The following is a 17,356-nucleotide window of genomic DNA, read 5'->3' on the forward strand; positions in this document are numbered from 1 at the left end:
GGTCTTTTTTCTTACACTCATCTTTTCTATTTTCTCCTATTACTGTCTTTCTTTTTTCAATAGCAAATTTCTTGCTGTGTTTTTGTTCATCCTCTTTTGTCTCCCCAATCTCTCTTCCAGCCCTACACCGAGTATGCTGCTATACTTTTAATCTTTCTCTTTCTTTCCCCCTCGCTCCACTCGTCCCTCTTCTGTCTGTGTTGCTACCTCCACTCATCGTCCTTCTGTCATCTCCTATGGGCCGTGGTCCAAACCGAAAGGATAGGATGGGAGAGATCAAAGCCTCCCGTTGCTCTCAGAGGCCACCAAGATCAAAGAGTGGATATATCAGCAGAGTCTCTCACACACATAGATACACACATAGTGAATAAATCCCATCTCACATATATATATACAGGAACACTGGTCCAACTGATAGAGTTGGTCTGAGACTATTGAAAAGAAAAGTCTTTTCAGGAGCTCAGTTTCCATTTGTGTGTTGGAAGAGTTATTGATTACACAATCTAATAGGAAACTTTTTTCTTTTTTTCCCCTAAATGGAGGTAATATCATTAAAAACTCCTTTGTGTTTTATTATGTACTGTCACATATAGAATTTAATACATATGAGAATTATTAATCTTGGCATTGCAGATAATGTTTAAGTCATGTTTTAACAGAAGTGGGATTGATCTTTTTATCTTTGATAAGCAAACTGAAGCAGTTGCCATACTGCACAATCTTTGGCATCAGCATTCTGCAGGCATTACTGTTGGTTTACGAGACCAATGCCTTAACACTTGGCCACCATGCCTTGCTTCATGTAATTTGCCACTTGGCTTTAGACAACAATATAGTAATTAATTTATATTTGGCTATCATGTTAGCAAGCTTTAATAGAAAAGTCATGAGTTTTGTTGTGTGTGCCCAAGCACACAACATATATTTATATGTGTGTATATACACTCACACCTTTAAATCACTTAAATCACATATCAGATCTTGATGAACAAATTATTCAAGTTGAAAATCTCCCGACAATGTCTGTGCATGCTCCTGATGAGTCGGTTGATGGTGTTCTGGGGGATCTCCTCCCAGACATGGATCAGTGGGCTCCTGCACAGTCTGTGGCAGTACTTGGCTGTGCTGGATGCAACGATATGTAATGTTCCATAGGTGCTCAATTGGATTTAGGTCAGGGGAACAAGAGGGCCAGTCAATAGCATCAATGCCTTCATCATCCAGGAACTGCATGCTCACACACTCTGGCCACATGAGGCCGGGCAGTGTCCTGCCCCAGGAGGAACCCAGGGACCACTGCACCAGCGTTAAGTCTGACAATCTCTCGGAGGATTTCATCCCAGTACCTAACAGCAGTCAAGGTACCAATGGTTATGACATGGAGGTCTAAGCGACCCTCCAAGGATTTGCCTCCCAGACCATCACTGACTCACGGTTTACCACAGAGTCTTTCACGCCTGTCACTTCTGCTCAGTGTGAACTTGCTCTGACAGACCTGCCAATTCTCTTGTTCTCTGGCAAAAGCCAATCAAGCTGCATTGTGCTGGGCTGTGAGCATAGGTCCCACTAGAGGTCATCAGGCCCTCATGCCACCCTAATGGAGTCTGTTTCTGACAGTTTGGTCAGAAACATGTGCACCAGTAGCCTGCTGGAGGTCATTTTGTAGAACTCTGGCAGTGCTCTTCCTGTTCCTCCTCACACAAAGGAGCAGATACCGGTCCTGCTGCTTCTACAGCCCTGTACAGCTAACCTGATTGGGCTGCAGGTACCACCTCATGCTGCCAGTAGTGACAAGGACACAAACAGAACACAAAACTAGAGAAGAATCAGTCAGGAGGGATAAGTAGAGAGCAGCTGTCTGTAGCCACCACATATAAAACCATTCCCTTTTTCGAGGTTGTCTTGCTTTTTCCTCCATTGTACCTGTTGTCACTTTCATTTGCACCAAAGCTGGTGAAAGTGATTCACAATCACTTGTGATTCCTAAGTGGACAGAATGATATCTCTGAAATTCTAATATTAGAATATATACAAGTGTATATACAGTATATATGCAGTATATATATATTATAACTGAATGTATTACAATATTACTCAAATCACATGACTACAAAATCTTTAAATTATATTACTTCATAACTCTATATGTATTTTTTCAGTGTATTTTACAGAGTGATTCGTGTACATTTACTGTCTCTAAATCTCTATAATGCGTCAAGCTGCTAGATTTAATTCACCTTGCGTTAACGATGTGTTCTCATCTTTATTGAAGCCTTAACCCGCACGGAATGTTTGTTCTCATCCTGCTCCTTGTTTCTCCCCGGACATAAAAACAATCGGTGTCATTTCCGGGGGCATGTGTTAGCTCGCTCGTGCATGTCGCACCGTGAGCTGTCACTGTGTGTGTTACTGTGTGTGTGTGTGTGTCACTGTGTGTGTGTCACTGTGTGTGTGTGTGTGCAGGAGGACATAACGCAGCCTTTATTCCCTGACGTCACGTTTATCGGTAACATCAGTGTGACGGACGCAGTGAGCGGAAGTTCCCCTCCGTCAAAATGAGCCGTGCACCGCTGAAGAGGGTCTACAAGGATCTGCCGGTGTGGATCGTGGAGGACCACAACGATGTAAGGCTGCCTGCTGTGTGTCCGCTGAACGTGTACAGCTAGTTGTGTGTCTGTGTGTGTGTTTGTGCATACCCAGATAGCTACAACGTTAGCTGAATAAACCCATTCAATGCAGCCTGTATAGCAAAGTGGATTCCTCTGACCACAAACTATCCAGAGAAACCATTCCTCATCCCCACACTACGTGATGTTCACTATGATGACGACTATTGTTATTGGCATTCTCATGTAGCTACACATCGCCTTCAGTCATCATAATAAACTGTGGAGCACCCTTCATTCAAGAAATGGGTCTCAAAGTGCTTTACATTGAATAAACACACTGTTTCACATGGAAATAGACTTTATTATAAACATACAATAAATACCAGAGCAAATGTAACATACAAATACAATAATTATAAATGATTCAAGTTAATAAGAAACAATTGAAAACTAGAATGGCACTCAGTAAATTCAATCAAGCTGCACCAGATTTTTCATGCTCAGAGATATCAGTTCTCTAAATACAAACATAATGTCTTTGGTAGAGGCCCAAAATAAATATAATAAATATATAATGTGCACAATTCAAGTAAATGAAGTGTATCAGACAAGTCAGAGTGAGATGAGGGCTGGACCATAGACTGTATATAAAGAGGTCTGGACTGAAGGGAGGAGGATTTAGCGTTCTGTTGATGGTGTGTGGTGAGCTGACTTCTCTGGTGTCTATGTGACTCACACTGTTGGTGAGTAACCGAGAAAGGCTCCATTCCAGATTTGGGATCTTCCAATAAACCAGCTGATGAGTTAGGAATGTGGAGGAAATTTAACTTGGCGAGACTTCTCAAATAAAGAGAACTGAGTGGAATGGTATTTTAAGTGTAAGTTTAATCTTTGGCAAAGGAGGTCAAGCTGATCTTAACTGCAGACATGTAAAGATGGTTAAGACAAAGAAACATTTTCGGGCGTGCTCTTTTATGCACATTTAGTAAAGAGGTAATGTGTCTGCATAAGGAGATGGTGTGTGTGTGTGTGTGTGTGTGTGTGTGTGTGTGTGTGTGTGTGTGTGTGTGTGTCAAGGTAAAGTGTGTGTGTGTGTGTGTGTGTGTGTGTGTGTGTGTGTGTGTGTGTGTGTGTCAAGGTAAAGTGTGTGTATGAGAATAGAGTAGGAAGTACTCCCAGGAGATAAGGCACTAACTCACAAACACAGGCCAAGGGCCTCTTCAAGGTCCCTGTGAGGAGACGAGCACAGTGATTCCCAGTGGCTCCGATGTCCGAATCTCTCAGAGACTGATACCTAGTAAATCTGGTGACTAAAGGTCATCATAAATGTGCCATGAGGCAGGTCACCAACAGTCATTTTGTCAGGTCACACAAGGTACGCATAAGCTGAGATAATAGTGTGGTTACATATAGCATGCATAAGCAGAAATAATACACAGTATAGGAAGATTGTATAATTTTCCATTACAGAAATGTAGCTTGCTCTTTGGTTGTTCAGACCTTTGTTCAGAGGAGGACCCCAACATCTATTGTAACTGCTACCGGAAACCAGCACAGAGCAGCTTAAACCTTTATGTGCACGTTTTCGTTTTACGTTGTTAATATAATTAAAAATAAGTTGTGCATTATCTTTTGTCTTTGACCAGAATAATATCATGTGTGTTTGTGGTGAGATGATGTTGTGTCGGTTCCATCCACTGCTCCTCCTTCATTTCAGCTGTTCCTCAAACCTGTAGCTTACATTAGACCACCTTGTTGTCTCTGGAGTTCTGGTGAGGGTCCTCCTTCCTCCTCTAAGGGAATTCAGTTGTCAATATTCTTAATGATTCAAATATGCAGAGATGCAGTAATTCTCTGTTGTCCATTTATCATAAACTATTGAAGGATTGATTAATTAATTCCTTTTTTTATTTAAGTATTCAAACCTATTTTTATGTTCAAATTAATACTATTTCACATTCTGCTCTGGGTACCTGTGATGGCAATGTTCAACATCTCCTGACACTATGAATAATCAATTAATCAAGAAAATAGTTATCTTAATAATGAAATTAATTGTTAGTCGTGGCCCTGTTGAGAAAGATCCAGACTTCTAATCAGATAAGTTTGAAATAATCACAGTGCTCCTGAGAGTGTTGTGGAAGATAAAAAATAATCTGTAACCAACTCATTCTGTGCCAAAAGTCTGCAGCAGTTTGGGCTGTGGGCCAGATTTCTCTTCCAGACCAGAGGTAAATCATCCTGAGCCTCCAGTAATCTCACTGCAGACTTATTTTATCAACCTCTGCAACTAACTGCCAATATTTGCTCAGGCAAAGTGCAGCTTATATATTTTATTGTTTTCTTTTCTGTGTCTTTGTTGTGCCAGTTACATGGTAATTACTGCTGCAATAACAGCATGGCTGGCGGTTCTAACATTTCATCTGTAGCAGTAACAGAGGTTTTAAATATTAACCATTTTTATTTGACATTCAAGAATCCCTAATGTAAATTTGACTGGCAGCCCTAACAATCCTAATTAAATATATCTCCAATTCACTTCACTAACCAGAAGGGCACACAGTAGTCCCCTTCTGAAACCACATTTAAATTCACTAGATCCAGGTTTCTATTTGGATGTGCACCAAATTGCTTACATTCATAAACATCCGTCATCTAATTGTGGCTGTTTTTTTCATCAAGATCCATGAATTATTATCTGAGAAATCAACACAGATGTTGAAAAACACCTGATCGAACAATGTTTAGAAAAATGAAAGCATTTCCCGGATCCACTCCCTGACACAGATCTGCACCAACATTAAATGAGTTATCTCCTGATCCATTCCACATCCATCACCAAGTTTCATGTTAATCTGTACTCGTCCAGTAGTTTTTGCATATTCCTGTTTACAGACAAACAACCACAGTAAATAAAACAACCTTCTTGGCAGGGGAAATAATTAATGACATACATCTCAGTTCTCAATTATTCATAATGTTGATCCTTGATATCAATAGTTCATGACAGTTCTTGAGAGGGGCAGGGTAAAATTCAGCTCTGATTAGTCAAAATTTAATTATTAATTGTTCTGTTCAAAACTGCATCTCAAAATAATATTTCACGTATCTAGAACTGCATTTCAAATATATGTGTGAGGGGACTTGTAATATGTGAAAGTTACATTTTTATTAGCATCTTGTATTTATTATCTTTAAGATACCTACGGTTCCTTTTATCACTCATTCTAATTGACTTTTACATATTAAAAATATATTTCTGGATCACCTGATTTGGATCACCCTGTGATTTCAGTTTTACATCAATTTGTTTCAACAAATTATTGAATGTAAGTCAGTAAGATTTTCAACTTGAATAATTCATTCATCGAGGTCTGATGAGTGATTTAAGTGTAGATATTATAATGTGCCTGAATTCTTTTAAGACATATCATAATCTCAGTCTATTTGGGTAAAGTAACTCATTACCCATTACTTACTAAGTTAGTCCTACTTATTAAATATTAAACAGCTTGCGAGTTACCAAAAAACATAATTTTTGGTTTTGTAAGTTCTAAATGACTTCATAGTTTGAATTATATGTCTCATGAAAAGTGTTGAAGAATAATTTGAATATGTCATAATATAACATGTATAATCAATATATAATGATATAATCTAATTATTTGAAATTGCTTATTTCACTGTGTTTGAATAGGTGGTGAGTCACATCTATCGCGCCATTGCATCAAGGCACCTCCCAGACAAGAACATAAAGATGGTTCATTTGGACTCTCATCCGGATCTACTCATCCCTGTCAACATGCCCGCTGACACAGTCTTTGATAAGGAGAGTCTGCTCAGGTATGATCAGTCTGGAACATACTGCATGTAACAATCCAGCTCAGTTCATTCGCTCTCACTGTCATGAGCTGGAAAACAGGGTGAGGTGGTTCGGGCAGAGCACTGACACTGTACGATTGAATGGGTTATGTACAGGTCTTCATATACTCAGCTGACCTCTTTCCTCTTCCATCATAGAAATCCATATCCACAGAAAAAGTGTCCGAATATATGTGGCCCTGTTTCCACAAACCAAGGAGCCGCTGCTGTGCTCCCTGATCACAGGAACCCGAAGCTTTACAATAGTCCATCAATTACTTTCTATGAAGGAAGTTACTCTGAATAAGTATTATCAGTTATTCACGGCACAGTCTCATAGGTTTACAGGTGTGTAGTTGAGATCATAGAAGGCAAAGCTCAAGATGCCTGCACGTCATTTCTACATTATTACACAAGAATCACCCATTAACTATATATAAAGATGGACGATACAACAGCTCCTAAAAGTGAAGCCAAATACAGTCCCTTGCTCTCTGGTGGCACATGGGACATGAACCAAATACAAAGTCAATGTACACGTCAAATAAAATGTTCCCAAAGATGATTTTTGTCTTTTTAGGTAGTCTTTAAGGGTTCATGTTTTAATTCGTTATTTGATGCAATAAAAACGGGGTGAAACGTCATGATTGACAGCTGAGGCTGAGTCAGTGGAGCATCTCTTCATGATCACTGTTGCGATTTGCTTCAGATTACATCATGATAGCAGCACTCGTATCCAAGATGTTTTAGCTTCATTCTTGTACGGTGGGGGGATATCGCCCATCTTTTTATTCAGTCTATGGTCGCGCAGCATCCATCTTCAAACGGCCTTTTATGTGATCTCCACCACACCTGTAGAGTTGTGATGTTACCACAGTGACAATATCTGTCCACTGACAGACAGGGAGATGATTCTCAAAAGAACTCCTCAGTGGTCATTTCCACTACAGTAGGTGTCTCCAGGACTACATTTTGCCTTGGACTACACACACACGCACACACACATGCACACACACATGCACACACACATGAATTCCATAGCCCCTTACCCTAACCTTAACAATCAAAAGTGAAATGCCTAACCCAAACTAAGTGTTAACGCTCAAACAGCGCTTTGAAACACTAAGGCCCATGCAAAATGTCCTCACTCTGTAACGTCCTCACAAAGATACACAAAGGTACCTTCCAATAACCTATTCATCTGGATATCTTCATAGGTTATAATATAATCATATAAAAAACGACATAGATATAAAGTTACCTTGTTGACCGTGCCCCTCTTAACACTCTGTGTCCCCTAACCCTAAATTCAAGTCTTAACCCTTTGAAAGTGGGTCAGAAAGTGAGGACAGGCCAAAACGTCCTCACTTAACCCAAATGTCCTTATTCCGGAGGTTCTCGTTTCAAAATGGTCCTCACAAAGATAGCAAGGCACATACACATACAGCTGGTGTTGATTTAAAGGTACAGTGTGTAGAATTTAGTGTTGAAGTCGCATGTTGCAGCTGAACACCCCTCACCTCCCCTTCTCCTTCTAAACATGAGAAAGAACCTGTGGTAGCTTCAGTTGTCATAAAAACTCAAAAGGTGTTTAGTTTGTCCAGTCTGGACTAATGTAAAAACATGGCCGCCTCCGTAGAGAGGGTCCCCTTGATGTAAATATAAAGTATTTAAATATAAAGGGCCTGGTCTAGTGTAAAGAAGAGTACAATTCATACAATTTAGATGAAACACACTAGTGAAAACATCATGAGGATTATTTTATATTCAATTTGTGCCAATAGATCCCTGTCATCTAAATCTTACACACTGAACCTTTAAATTACAAGGTGAGAATTATACCTGGTTATAATTTTGCCATAGAGCCAATTAAAGTGTGTTTAGGGAGAACCCATTTTGCTACTGGTCGTAGAAAAGATTAAGAAACAACCTTAATGTCCTCCATGAGCTGTGTCACAGTGGGCAGCTGTGGCTGTGCTGAAAAACCGGCCGCGTCAATGGGCCACATTACAAAAAACGGTGCTTTTTAGAACCCCACCCTGCTTGTTCCTTTCACCTCACACAGTGTCTTCTCCTCACACCTGTCCCCCCAGCGGAGGAGCTACACCTCACAGTGTGAAGATCCCTAATCCAGAATAACTCTGGCACTCTGAAAATGTTTTGTGTCACATTTTGGTTCTTCAAGCGCCACAAACAAAGGTTCATCACCTCTATAGTACTGGGTTGAGGTTAGAGAGAGAGATACATTGAAGCCTGAACAATTGAGACCAAAACTATGAAGAAGTGATCGTTTCATTGTGAAGAGATAACAGGATGATGGCAGTATCACAGTTGGACTGCTGTCCTTTATGGTATGTTCTGACACACTATAGTCCATAGTCTTGCAGCAGTGCACATGTTATACATCTGTTGGACTATGACAATGGCATTTGGGGTTATAGTTCCTCTTTTTTTCCCTCCAGTGAGCTGAGTATTGAGAACTGGATAATGCCCATGGTATATGCCGGTCATGTGTCCTGGGTAGCATGGCTGCATCCATACTGGGCCCAGCAGATCCGAGAGGGAGAGCACAGGATGTCTGTGGGCAGAGACTCATCCACCACCACCATCAGGTAGGGTTACACTATAACACAAAACGTCCTGGATTTCTTCATAAAGCTGTCATGATTGAACTTTGAGCATCATCTTTATTAACCTCCTCCCCATCTCTGTGTCTCTGTTTCCCTCTGCCTGTCTCGGCTCCTCTCCTGTCTCTGCAGAGTGACCAGTACGGACGACTACTTCCTCAGTGATGGTCTTTATGTTTGTGAGGAGCAGCTGGAAAACTCGAAACCTCTCAGACTGAACGTGGTCAAAGTCAATCCTGTCAAAGCAGGTCATTCATCACTCACAGGTATGTGCCTGGAGTACATTGTGGGCAGATGCACAAGGAGACGAGGAGGTGATTGTGTTCGTTTGATACCTTTGATGAATAAGCAGATTTTTTGACAGTTGAATCTCCCACAGTGTCACTCAAAAGTTTTACACTCAGTTTAACTTTTTTTTTATCTTACTAAGAGATCTCCTGTATCTGATAAGCTGCTGATCATATTAGATTGTTTAGCCAAAGATTCAGATATTTCTAAACCATAACACGTCAACAGATCTGGTCCTGTGAAAAACTGAAACCCTTCTGTTTAGTGCAGGCTGATAAGAGTTGATGATTGTTTTTGCTGAAAGTAAACGTACGCAGTAAGATTTCATGTGCACCCAACTGACAGGTACACAGAGAGAGCAGGTGTGAAACTTTATGGATTTTTTAGACCGCAGCAAGAGAACAGCATCAGGGCAAAGAGCGCTGCACACAGGTTTACAATGAAACAGCGGCACAAAACACAAAGTTAGAGATCTTTATCAGGAGAGATGTGAAAAAAAATCTGATCATAATGAATCTGTGGGGGGAACAAAGCACAGTTCAGGTGATTAACCTGGAACCGCTGTATATCTCTCGGAATGCCTTTTGCCGAATGATTCATTTTACAAAATTGGGAAAAAAGTAACAAGGTTCATGAATGGCTCAAAGATCTGTCAAAGGTGCCTCACCTCGAAAGAGTTTGATATACACAGGGAAAATCTATTTCGTAAAATTTCAGGAGGAATCTGTGAGACCTCCATACTGTGTATATATATTTTATTATGTTTGTATTATTACTATTGATATTGATTTTAGGTACTATTCGCTTTTGATTATCCAATTCAAATATATCTGTATAGTGCCAATTAATGATACACATTATCTCAAGGCACTTAAAATGTATAGAGAAACCCAACAGTTCCCACAACGAGCAGCACTTTGGAGACTCTGGAGAGAAAACTCCCTCATTAACTGAAAGAAATCTCTAGCACCAGACTCAATGTGATCGGCCATCTGCCTCGTCCAAAATGGGGAGAGGGAAGAGAAATGAGAGATAGAGAGGAGAGAGAGATTACTTTCCTTTTTTTAAATTTTTCCTTATGTTCGTCTTTTTCTCTTCCTCCCTCGTGTCCTATCATTCCTTAATCATATCTTTAATTGTATCCAGTTCACTGAGGACGAAGGATAGGTGTCGATCTGACACAGCCTTATGCTGCCTCTTCTCCCCTTTCATTTCAGACAAGAAAACCCAGGGGGACACAGAGGGGTTGTTCGTGAAGAGACGCAGGACAGAGAGTAGCAAGGCAGGGGAAGCCAGCTCCTCTGAGACCCAGTCGGCTGCCTCAGTCCAGCCAGCAGAGGGCAGCAACATCATTGCAGAACAGTCCAGCGGAGGGACACGCTTAGGAGATGATCCTGATGATGATGAAGATGAAGGATCAACCAGTTACGTTGTTAAGAGAATATCTTCATGTCTAAGTGAGACAGAGCCATACATCCTGGACATTGATCTGGACTTCTTCTCCTGTAAGAATCCCTTCAAGGAAATGTATACACAGGTACGTTGGTTGGTTCCACTGCACAGCTCTGCAACATGTGTGATTGCTTCGTACTTTATTTTTTTACCGTAGTCATGTATTTAAATACACAGAGTTTTTACTGCCAGTTTATTTTGAACCCTTTTTTTAATTAAGTTTGATGAAAACCTTTTAACAGTGTCACAAGGACACCATTTAAAGAAGGTTGACTCAGGAATGATCTCACACAGGGATGGTTCCTGATACTGCATCAGTGGGTGGGTGAAGTGTTTGAGCACAGATACTCACTGTAGTTGAGCTGAATTTGAAGTGCAAAGCATTTCAGTCTTAATTTGACTTTGTCTTTTTCGTCTGACTCTGTCTTGACCCTGTGTCCAGGAAGAGTATGCTATCATGAAGGAGCTCTATCGCTTCACAGGACCCAGCCCTGATGCTGATAAGGTCAGACATGTTTCTCTTCATGAATTTGGTTTTAACCAGTCAGTCTGCTTCCACACTCTTACAGGTGAACACACATTCACATTACACGACTATAAACACAGGTCTGGTTGAACATATAGAAAATTACTAGTGTGTCTGTGCAACACAAGTGAGTGAGGAGGGAGTGAGTGAGAAATTTTATTTCAGTGCAAGAACATGTATAGAAATTGAGAATAATAAAATGTCCGTCTATGTGACTCTGACTACTTGTGTAGTAGTAGTACATAATGTGTGCGCATATATGGTCATATAGAGTATAAACCGTTTGTATTTTCCTCTTCACTATTTCTTTATTAGTGTTATTATTTTTTCTATGAACTTAAATTCATATGCATGTTCATTAGGAAATGTTCCTCTGAGGTTCTGCTCCTTGTCGTCTCGATGGCGTCACATCATCTCTGTAGATTTGTCAGCTGCACATTCTCGCTGCTTGTTTCTCGTTCTACCACCTCACGAAGGTGTTCTGTTTGATAGACAATGACAGAGAGTTCACTGACCTCCCAGTAGATTTTGTGATGTGATAGAACAGGGGACTAGCGGCAAAGAAGGTGCAGCAGACTAATCTGCGGAGATGATGAGATCCCAGCATGTTGACAGAGCATAACCTCAGAGGAACATATGCATTACCCATGACACGAACAACTGAAGCTGTCTACTCTCACGTTCAGTGACTTCAGGAGCACAAGCTGCAGTGATTTGTCCTGTTTCAGGAACCATACCCCAATGACTGAACAGAGGAATTAGTGTAGTGTTTGTCTTGTGTTGATAATTAACATTAGACGTATGTGTACAGATATACTGAAAGTGTGTGTGTCCAGGAGGAGCTCGACGACTGTGTGTACCGTCGTATACATCAGTTAGAGGACCTGGAAGCAGCATTTGCTGATTTTCTACAGGACGATGGAGAAGAGACAGTTAATTTTTGGGCCGGTAACCCTGGGTAAAGCTTCTCTGGATCCACTTCACTGTTACAACACGCTGCATTATGATATATTTTTTAATCACAATTAAACACATACACAAATATACATGAAATGTACCTTAGATATGAAGCTAATGTAATTCTTCATAGGTAACCACATCATATCAGTTTGGGGATTACTCAGCTTGCGAGAACAGTTGTTCAATATATGACTATTTGAGCTGGGTCAAGTTTGGAAAAGTGTCGAATGTATCAGAAAAAACTCACCGCTTTTCTTACTAACAGCTTTTCTGTTGAATATCACTCAGTAAACTGATAAACTTCAGCAGTAGGAATCTGCCTTCATGCCTTCCTCACAAGAGACACACACAACTCTTCTGCAGGAGAAGCACAGATGGAACACAACCAAAGACAACCCATTGCAGACAAAAAGCCAAATGTTAGTGGGTGTTGGTTGGTTTTTTTTGACCAGTGGCATAGGGACTATAAATTCTTTCACAACAGTAGCTGTAAACTACCAGAAACCTGTTTGGAAACATTGCAGCAAGAAACATCTGTGATGATTTAGAACAGTTCTAACTCAAAACACTTCACCTCAGAGCATAATGGGAAGCTCAGAGCATGAAACCTGGGAAAAATCAAACGTATCATTAAATGAACTAAGCACACAGGGGGAAAAAATCAGTCAACTAAAACTGTAAGAGATTAAAATGAAAAGACTACAACACATTGTACAGTTTTCATTTAGGTTTTTAAAGTGCATATATTGCTTGTCCGAGCTCTCACTCTGAGATATGTGCTCTGTGTAGTGATCTCAAACTTAAGTGTAGGAAAAAAGTGCTGAAAATGGCATTTAAATTGCTTTCTGCTCGCACTCCCATAATGCAATGTGGCACGTTTTAGAGAAAATAAAACAAAATGACATGATTAGTATTGTGTCTGTTCACTCAGACAAAAAATGGATGAACGACGCAAAGATTTCAGACCACTGGAACTGTAATAAAGTGGAGCACTGGTCAGTTTTGAATATTACTAATTAATCCTGTGCTTCATATCAAAATGTCTGCTATAGTAATCATGTTATGTTTAGGATGGAAGTCGTCCAGCTCCAACAAAAGTGGAAATATGCGATCCATAAACAACCACAACCAGTCGAAATAAATGAAAACGTGTGAGGCTAGATCACAGTGTGTGCAGTGGGATGATTTTACAATGACCGTTCTCCTTATCTAACACTCAGGTTACTCAATCATAATAATAGTTTTCACAAAAATGAATTATAATAATCATACTTATTTACCCCATAACTCAGTGAGAGCTCAACGTAGTGCGCTTGGTATGGTGGGAATTTATTCAGAGCATTATTTAGATCATGAAACTATTATAAGACTTCATAAAAATGATTGTTTTCATTTTTATGGTAATTCAGACACTATGATGACAGAAGGTAAATGTTGTGCAACACTCAGTAGGTGGGGACTGAAGTGGACGAGGTCAGTGTGATCTGATCTTCTTTGTGTTTTCAGGATGGCTTCATTAGCCCAACTGGTTTTCAGTTTGAAGTCAAGAAACCCGAGGCCTGACTATGAAATGGTAAGAAAAATGTTAACGCGCTGTTCTGTGATCTGTTCTGTGAGTATGCAACTGCGGCAACAACCACAATCACTTATCAAAGTGAGGGCTGTAGTATTGTTAATCAATTAAAGGTACAAACAAACCCATACGATTATTTATTTTACCCAATGCCAGGAGTGTGAGTGTGCTTTCTTTTGAAAATGTTTTTTAATCCATTTAAGTCTTTCTCCTGGATCTGATCTGACTGACTAATCCCTTCAGAATGTTTCTATTATTTAGCTCTTTCATCATCAGTAGCCCTTTTACTCATATATTTCTGCACTTATATGGTGTAATCTTCAAGATGCTTTTATTTGATTCATTTGTTTGCCTTCAATTCTTCAATTATTATTATTATCATTGGTTTTTGTATTATTATTATTTGTGGCTTGGAGTGAAATATCTTGCAGCAATTGCAATAATATTTGCCACAGATATTCAGAGTCTGATGATTTTGTTGATTCTCAGGCTCACTTCACTATCAGGTCATTATGTGAATGTGTCCTGGTTTGATTTATGACCAGATACATGCAGAATAATAATCCTTCCATGTTTAACATTCGCTCCTCACCCTGACTCTCGCTTTTTTTTTTTTCCTCCCTTCCCTGATGTGTTCTTCGTTTTTCGTCCGCCCCACCTGTTCTCTCTCAGGTCCATCAGGCCGGGTTAACCTGTGACACTGTTGAGCTGCCTCACCACATCAGCACTGAGGAAGAGATCGACAGACTCATCACAGCTGTACATCTGTTTCTGACTCCTCTGCCCAGACCTACACTGGTCACTGTGTCCAGGTAAATGACACAATACACAAGCGAGAGTTGGAATTTGTTTAATCAAGCCGGTCTCGGAAAGAGCGGTAGTTCAGGAAGCAAGGTTGAATGTGCTTGTTTATGTGTGTGTCTGTGTTTGTGTTTTCAGGTCCAGTCTAGATGAATACTGCCCAGTAGAGCAGGTGGATTCAGTCCAGAGCAGAATGTTGGCTGTACTGGAGGCACTGTATGGTCCATTGGACTTACACAAAGACTACAAACACAGCAGCACAGAGGCTCCCGACTGCCAACCACACGGCTCTTAACAAACACACACACACGTGTCACTCTCAGATGTTGTCGACGTTTGTTTGATAAAGACAATCGCGTGAAAAATGACACATCAGACGCTGCTGCACTGAGTCGTACCTGTTTTTATGTGTTGTGTCCCATAGGTGTCACTTTGAGGCACTTTGTCATGAGTATGACATGTAGCATTATTTGAAGTGGCCAGAGAAGTTTATCATCCTGGAGTTAGTTTTTGCAGAAGTTTAAGTTGTGTGCACAGAAAACAACAGATGACTGTGAAAACACAAACGATAACTGTTCATATTCAGTTTTCTCCTCACAGTAAACAAATCCCACGTGCAGACCAAAAGCAACCCTGATCGTTCCTACTAACAAGTACTGTGCGTGTATCAAAGCCTGTTTCATGTTATTCCTCTGTGCCATAGAGCTTCCCTGTTGTGTAAAACATCAGTGAGCGACAGTGTTGCACTGGGTAACATCTTTCATCACTGTGAACACACATACTGTAGTTTATTTTGACACAATCCCACACACACTGTCCTGCTGTTGGAAACACTAGCAGCAAACATGTATTCATCTGCCACTGAGAATAGTGTCCAGCAGATGCTCCATTTCCTCCGTCTGAGTAAAGTTTGCTAAAAACTGCAGAGCCAGCTGTTACAGGAAATTACTGAAAAACGTTTGTGTGTTGGTTGCGTTTTTGGACGGACAGTGGAGAAATCCGAAAATATAATTGTCTTCATGAGATTTGTGATCAGAACAAGGCAGAATGTTTTAATATGTGCTGCAATAGTCTGATTAACGGTTGTTGCGTTATAGTTTTTTTTCCTGCGTTTGCACTGGTATGGTACAACAGCACAAGCCATGCAGTGTGTGCATCTTTCAAATTTCCAAATATTTTTGAGTTTTGGAAATTGTCATATTTGTGATACCTCTGTCTACAACAGTAACGTCTGTGCAGTTTCTAACTATTAAATGAATTTGAACATGGTCCACTGTGATCCTCCTTGTTTTCTTTCACTGAAGCCATACCGATACTCTCCCTGTCCTGCGTCTTGTTGTGCAAATGTAAAAACAACGATGAGATTCTCCAAAGTAGCTGCATAAACCAGAATTTTATTCTTCGCTTATCGTTATAGGATGTGAGAAGTGATGGGTTAGAAAACGCGCCGTTCTCAATCCTCATTTAACCTTCTCTAAACTGACACCAGATGTGTGAAGTATTTAAGGCAGAGTTTTCTGTGAAGAAATTCCTCAGCTGGCTTTAATATCTCAGGCCCCAACTTCAGCTGCAGCATAGTAAAGCACCCCAGCTCTGCCTCATGAGACTGAGGAGTTACCATTCCCACAAGAAGTCCAATTAATGAAAGGTGTTTTTCACTGGAGAGAAGTGTCCACTCAGAATTAAATGATTTGGCCAAATAAATGTAAATCAATTAATTCAGTGTTGAGTGGACTTGTTTAACAATTTGATGTGACCAGTAAATCTACAATTTGTTATTATGCTCATGATAAGAGAGTGTTGATATTCATAATTGTATAAATCAAACAATAGAGGCCCCGATACAGATCATTTTATCCACCCAGTTTTTATAGTGTTGGTTTTATATTGTTCTAGCCATTCATGGATGTGCTGTTAGAATGGGTGACCTAAGTAGAGGAAGATATACTGGGATGCTGTGGGAGACATCTTCACACTTGGGGGTGACAGTTGCTCATGTTACTCTGTTAGTGTTTGGATGTTGTTCCACCTTCTGGTCTCCTTGATGCATCAAGTCTACATTAAAATCTTCTGCCTAAGACATCAGCTGCTGCCTGAGTTCTCCTTTCACCAGCTTCCAGAAAACTTCCATAACAGTATACAGTTTGAGGCTTCATCAAAGATTTAAGATTATTGTCTTTCCAATGAGGCAGCAGTTATTGTTCTTACAAAGTATGTTATTATGTTGTGTGAAATCACTTAGTAGAACGTTCTGTTCACTATATTTTCTCTGATAATGTAGTGGAGGATTTTTCAACATTGGCTCAGTGTTAACCTGAGTATGATATCTCCATTCTTTCTTCTGGTGTGGTTAGAAAACATTGTAAGGATTAGATTAGAAAGGTACAATATGATGATCTAATGTGTAAAACAGAAGTCAAAATTGCAAAACATTTCGTAGACCCCCTGAATTCACCCTCGTTAATAATGTATCCACTACAGAGCCCTTTATTTATAACAGGTCATTTACTGTAAAATGTCCCACAGTAAAAAGTTGGTAACAATTATTTTTGTATTAAGGGAATCTCCATCAATCTCTATGTGTTTAATCTATCTATAGTGATACATTTTGTAAAGCTCTCAGTCGTTGATATACTGGCCTCAGAAATCCAGTCGTGGT

At 40.1% G+C, this 17,356-nt stretch overlaps 1 protein-coding gene across 2 annotated transcripts; it reads left to right on the forward strand.

Annotated features, from left to right (window-relative positions):
* The first annotated feature begins 523 nt into the window (after nt 1–523).
* Nucleotides 524–15,966, forward strand: c16h5orf22 (chromosome 16 C5orf22 homolog). 2 transcript variants are annotated; one of them, XM_069511686.1, is made up of 11 exons: nt 524–542; nt 2,464–2,624; nt 6,307–6,452; nt 8,933–9,082; nt 9,230–9,363; nt 10,603–10,922; nt 11,280–11,342; nt 12,200–12,321; nt 13,830–13,896; nt 14,569–14,708; nt 14,836–15,966. In XM_069511686.1, exons 2-11 carry the CDS (start codon nt 2,556–2,558, stop codon nt 14,990–14,992), a joined length of 1,368 nt encoding a protein of 455 aa, XP_069367787.1. In that variant the 5' UTR covers nt 524–542; nt 2,464–2,555; the 3' UTR covers nt 14,993–15,966. The 2 variants fall into 2 exon arrangements, with proteins under 2 accessions (XP_069367787.1, XP_019954349.2); XM_020098790.2 differs by lacking the exon at nt 524–542 and having other exon boundaries at nt 2,323–2,624.
* Nucleotides 15,967–17,356: the final 1,390 nt, after the last annotated feature.

This window comes from Paralichthys olivaceus, chromosome 16 (assembly GCF_024713975.1).
Source record: "Paralichthys olivaceus isolate ysfri-2021 chromosome 16, ASM2471397v2, whole genome shotgun sequence".
NCBI classification, from domain to species: domain Eukaryota; kingdom Metazoa; phylum Chordata; class Actinopteri; order Pleuronectiformes; family Paralichthyidae; genus Paralichthys; species Paralichthys olivaceus.

What these genes read in the sequence shown, in the direction of transcription:
- c16h5orf22 (XM_069511686.1), top strand. Translation starts at nt 2,556, where the DNA reads ATGAGCCGTGCACCGCTGAAGAGGGTCTACAAGGATCTGCCGGTGTGG. An exon ending in TCAAGGAAATGTATACACAG is followed by an intron (nt 10,923 to 11,279) that starts GTACGTTGGTTG and finishes CCCTGTGTCCAG; the next exon opens with GAAGAGTATGCTATCATGAA. An exon ending in ACACTGGTCACTGTGTCCAG is followed by an intron (nt 14,709 to 14,835) that starts GTAAATGACACA and finishes TTGTGTTTTCAG; the next exon opens with GTCCAGTCTAGATGAATACT.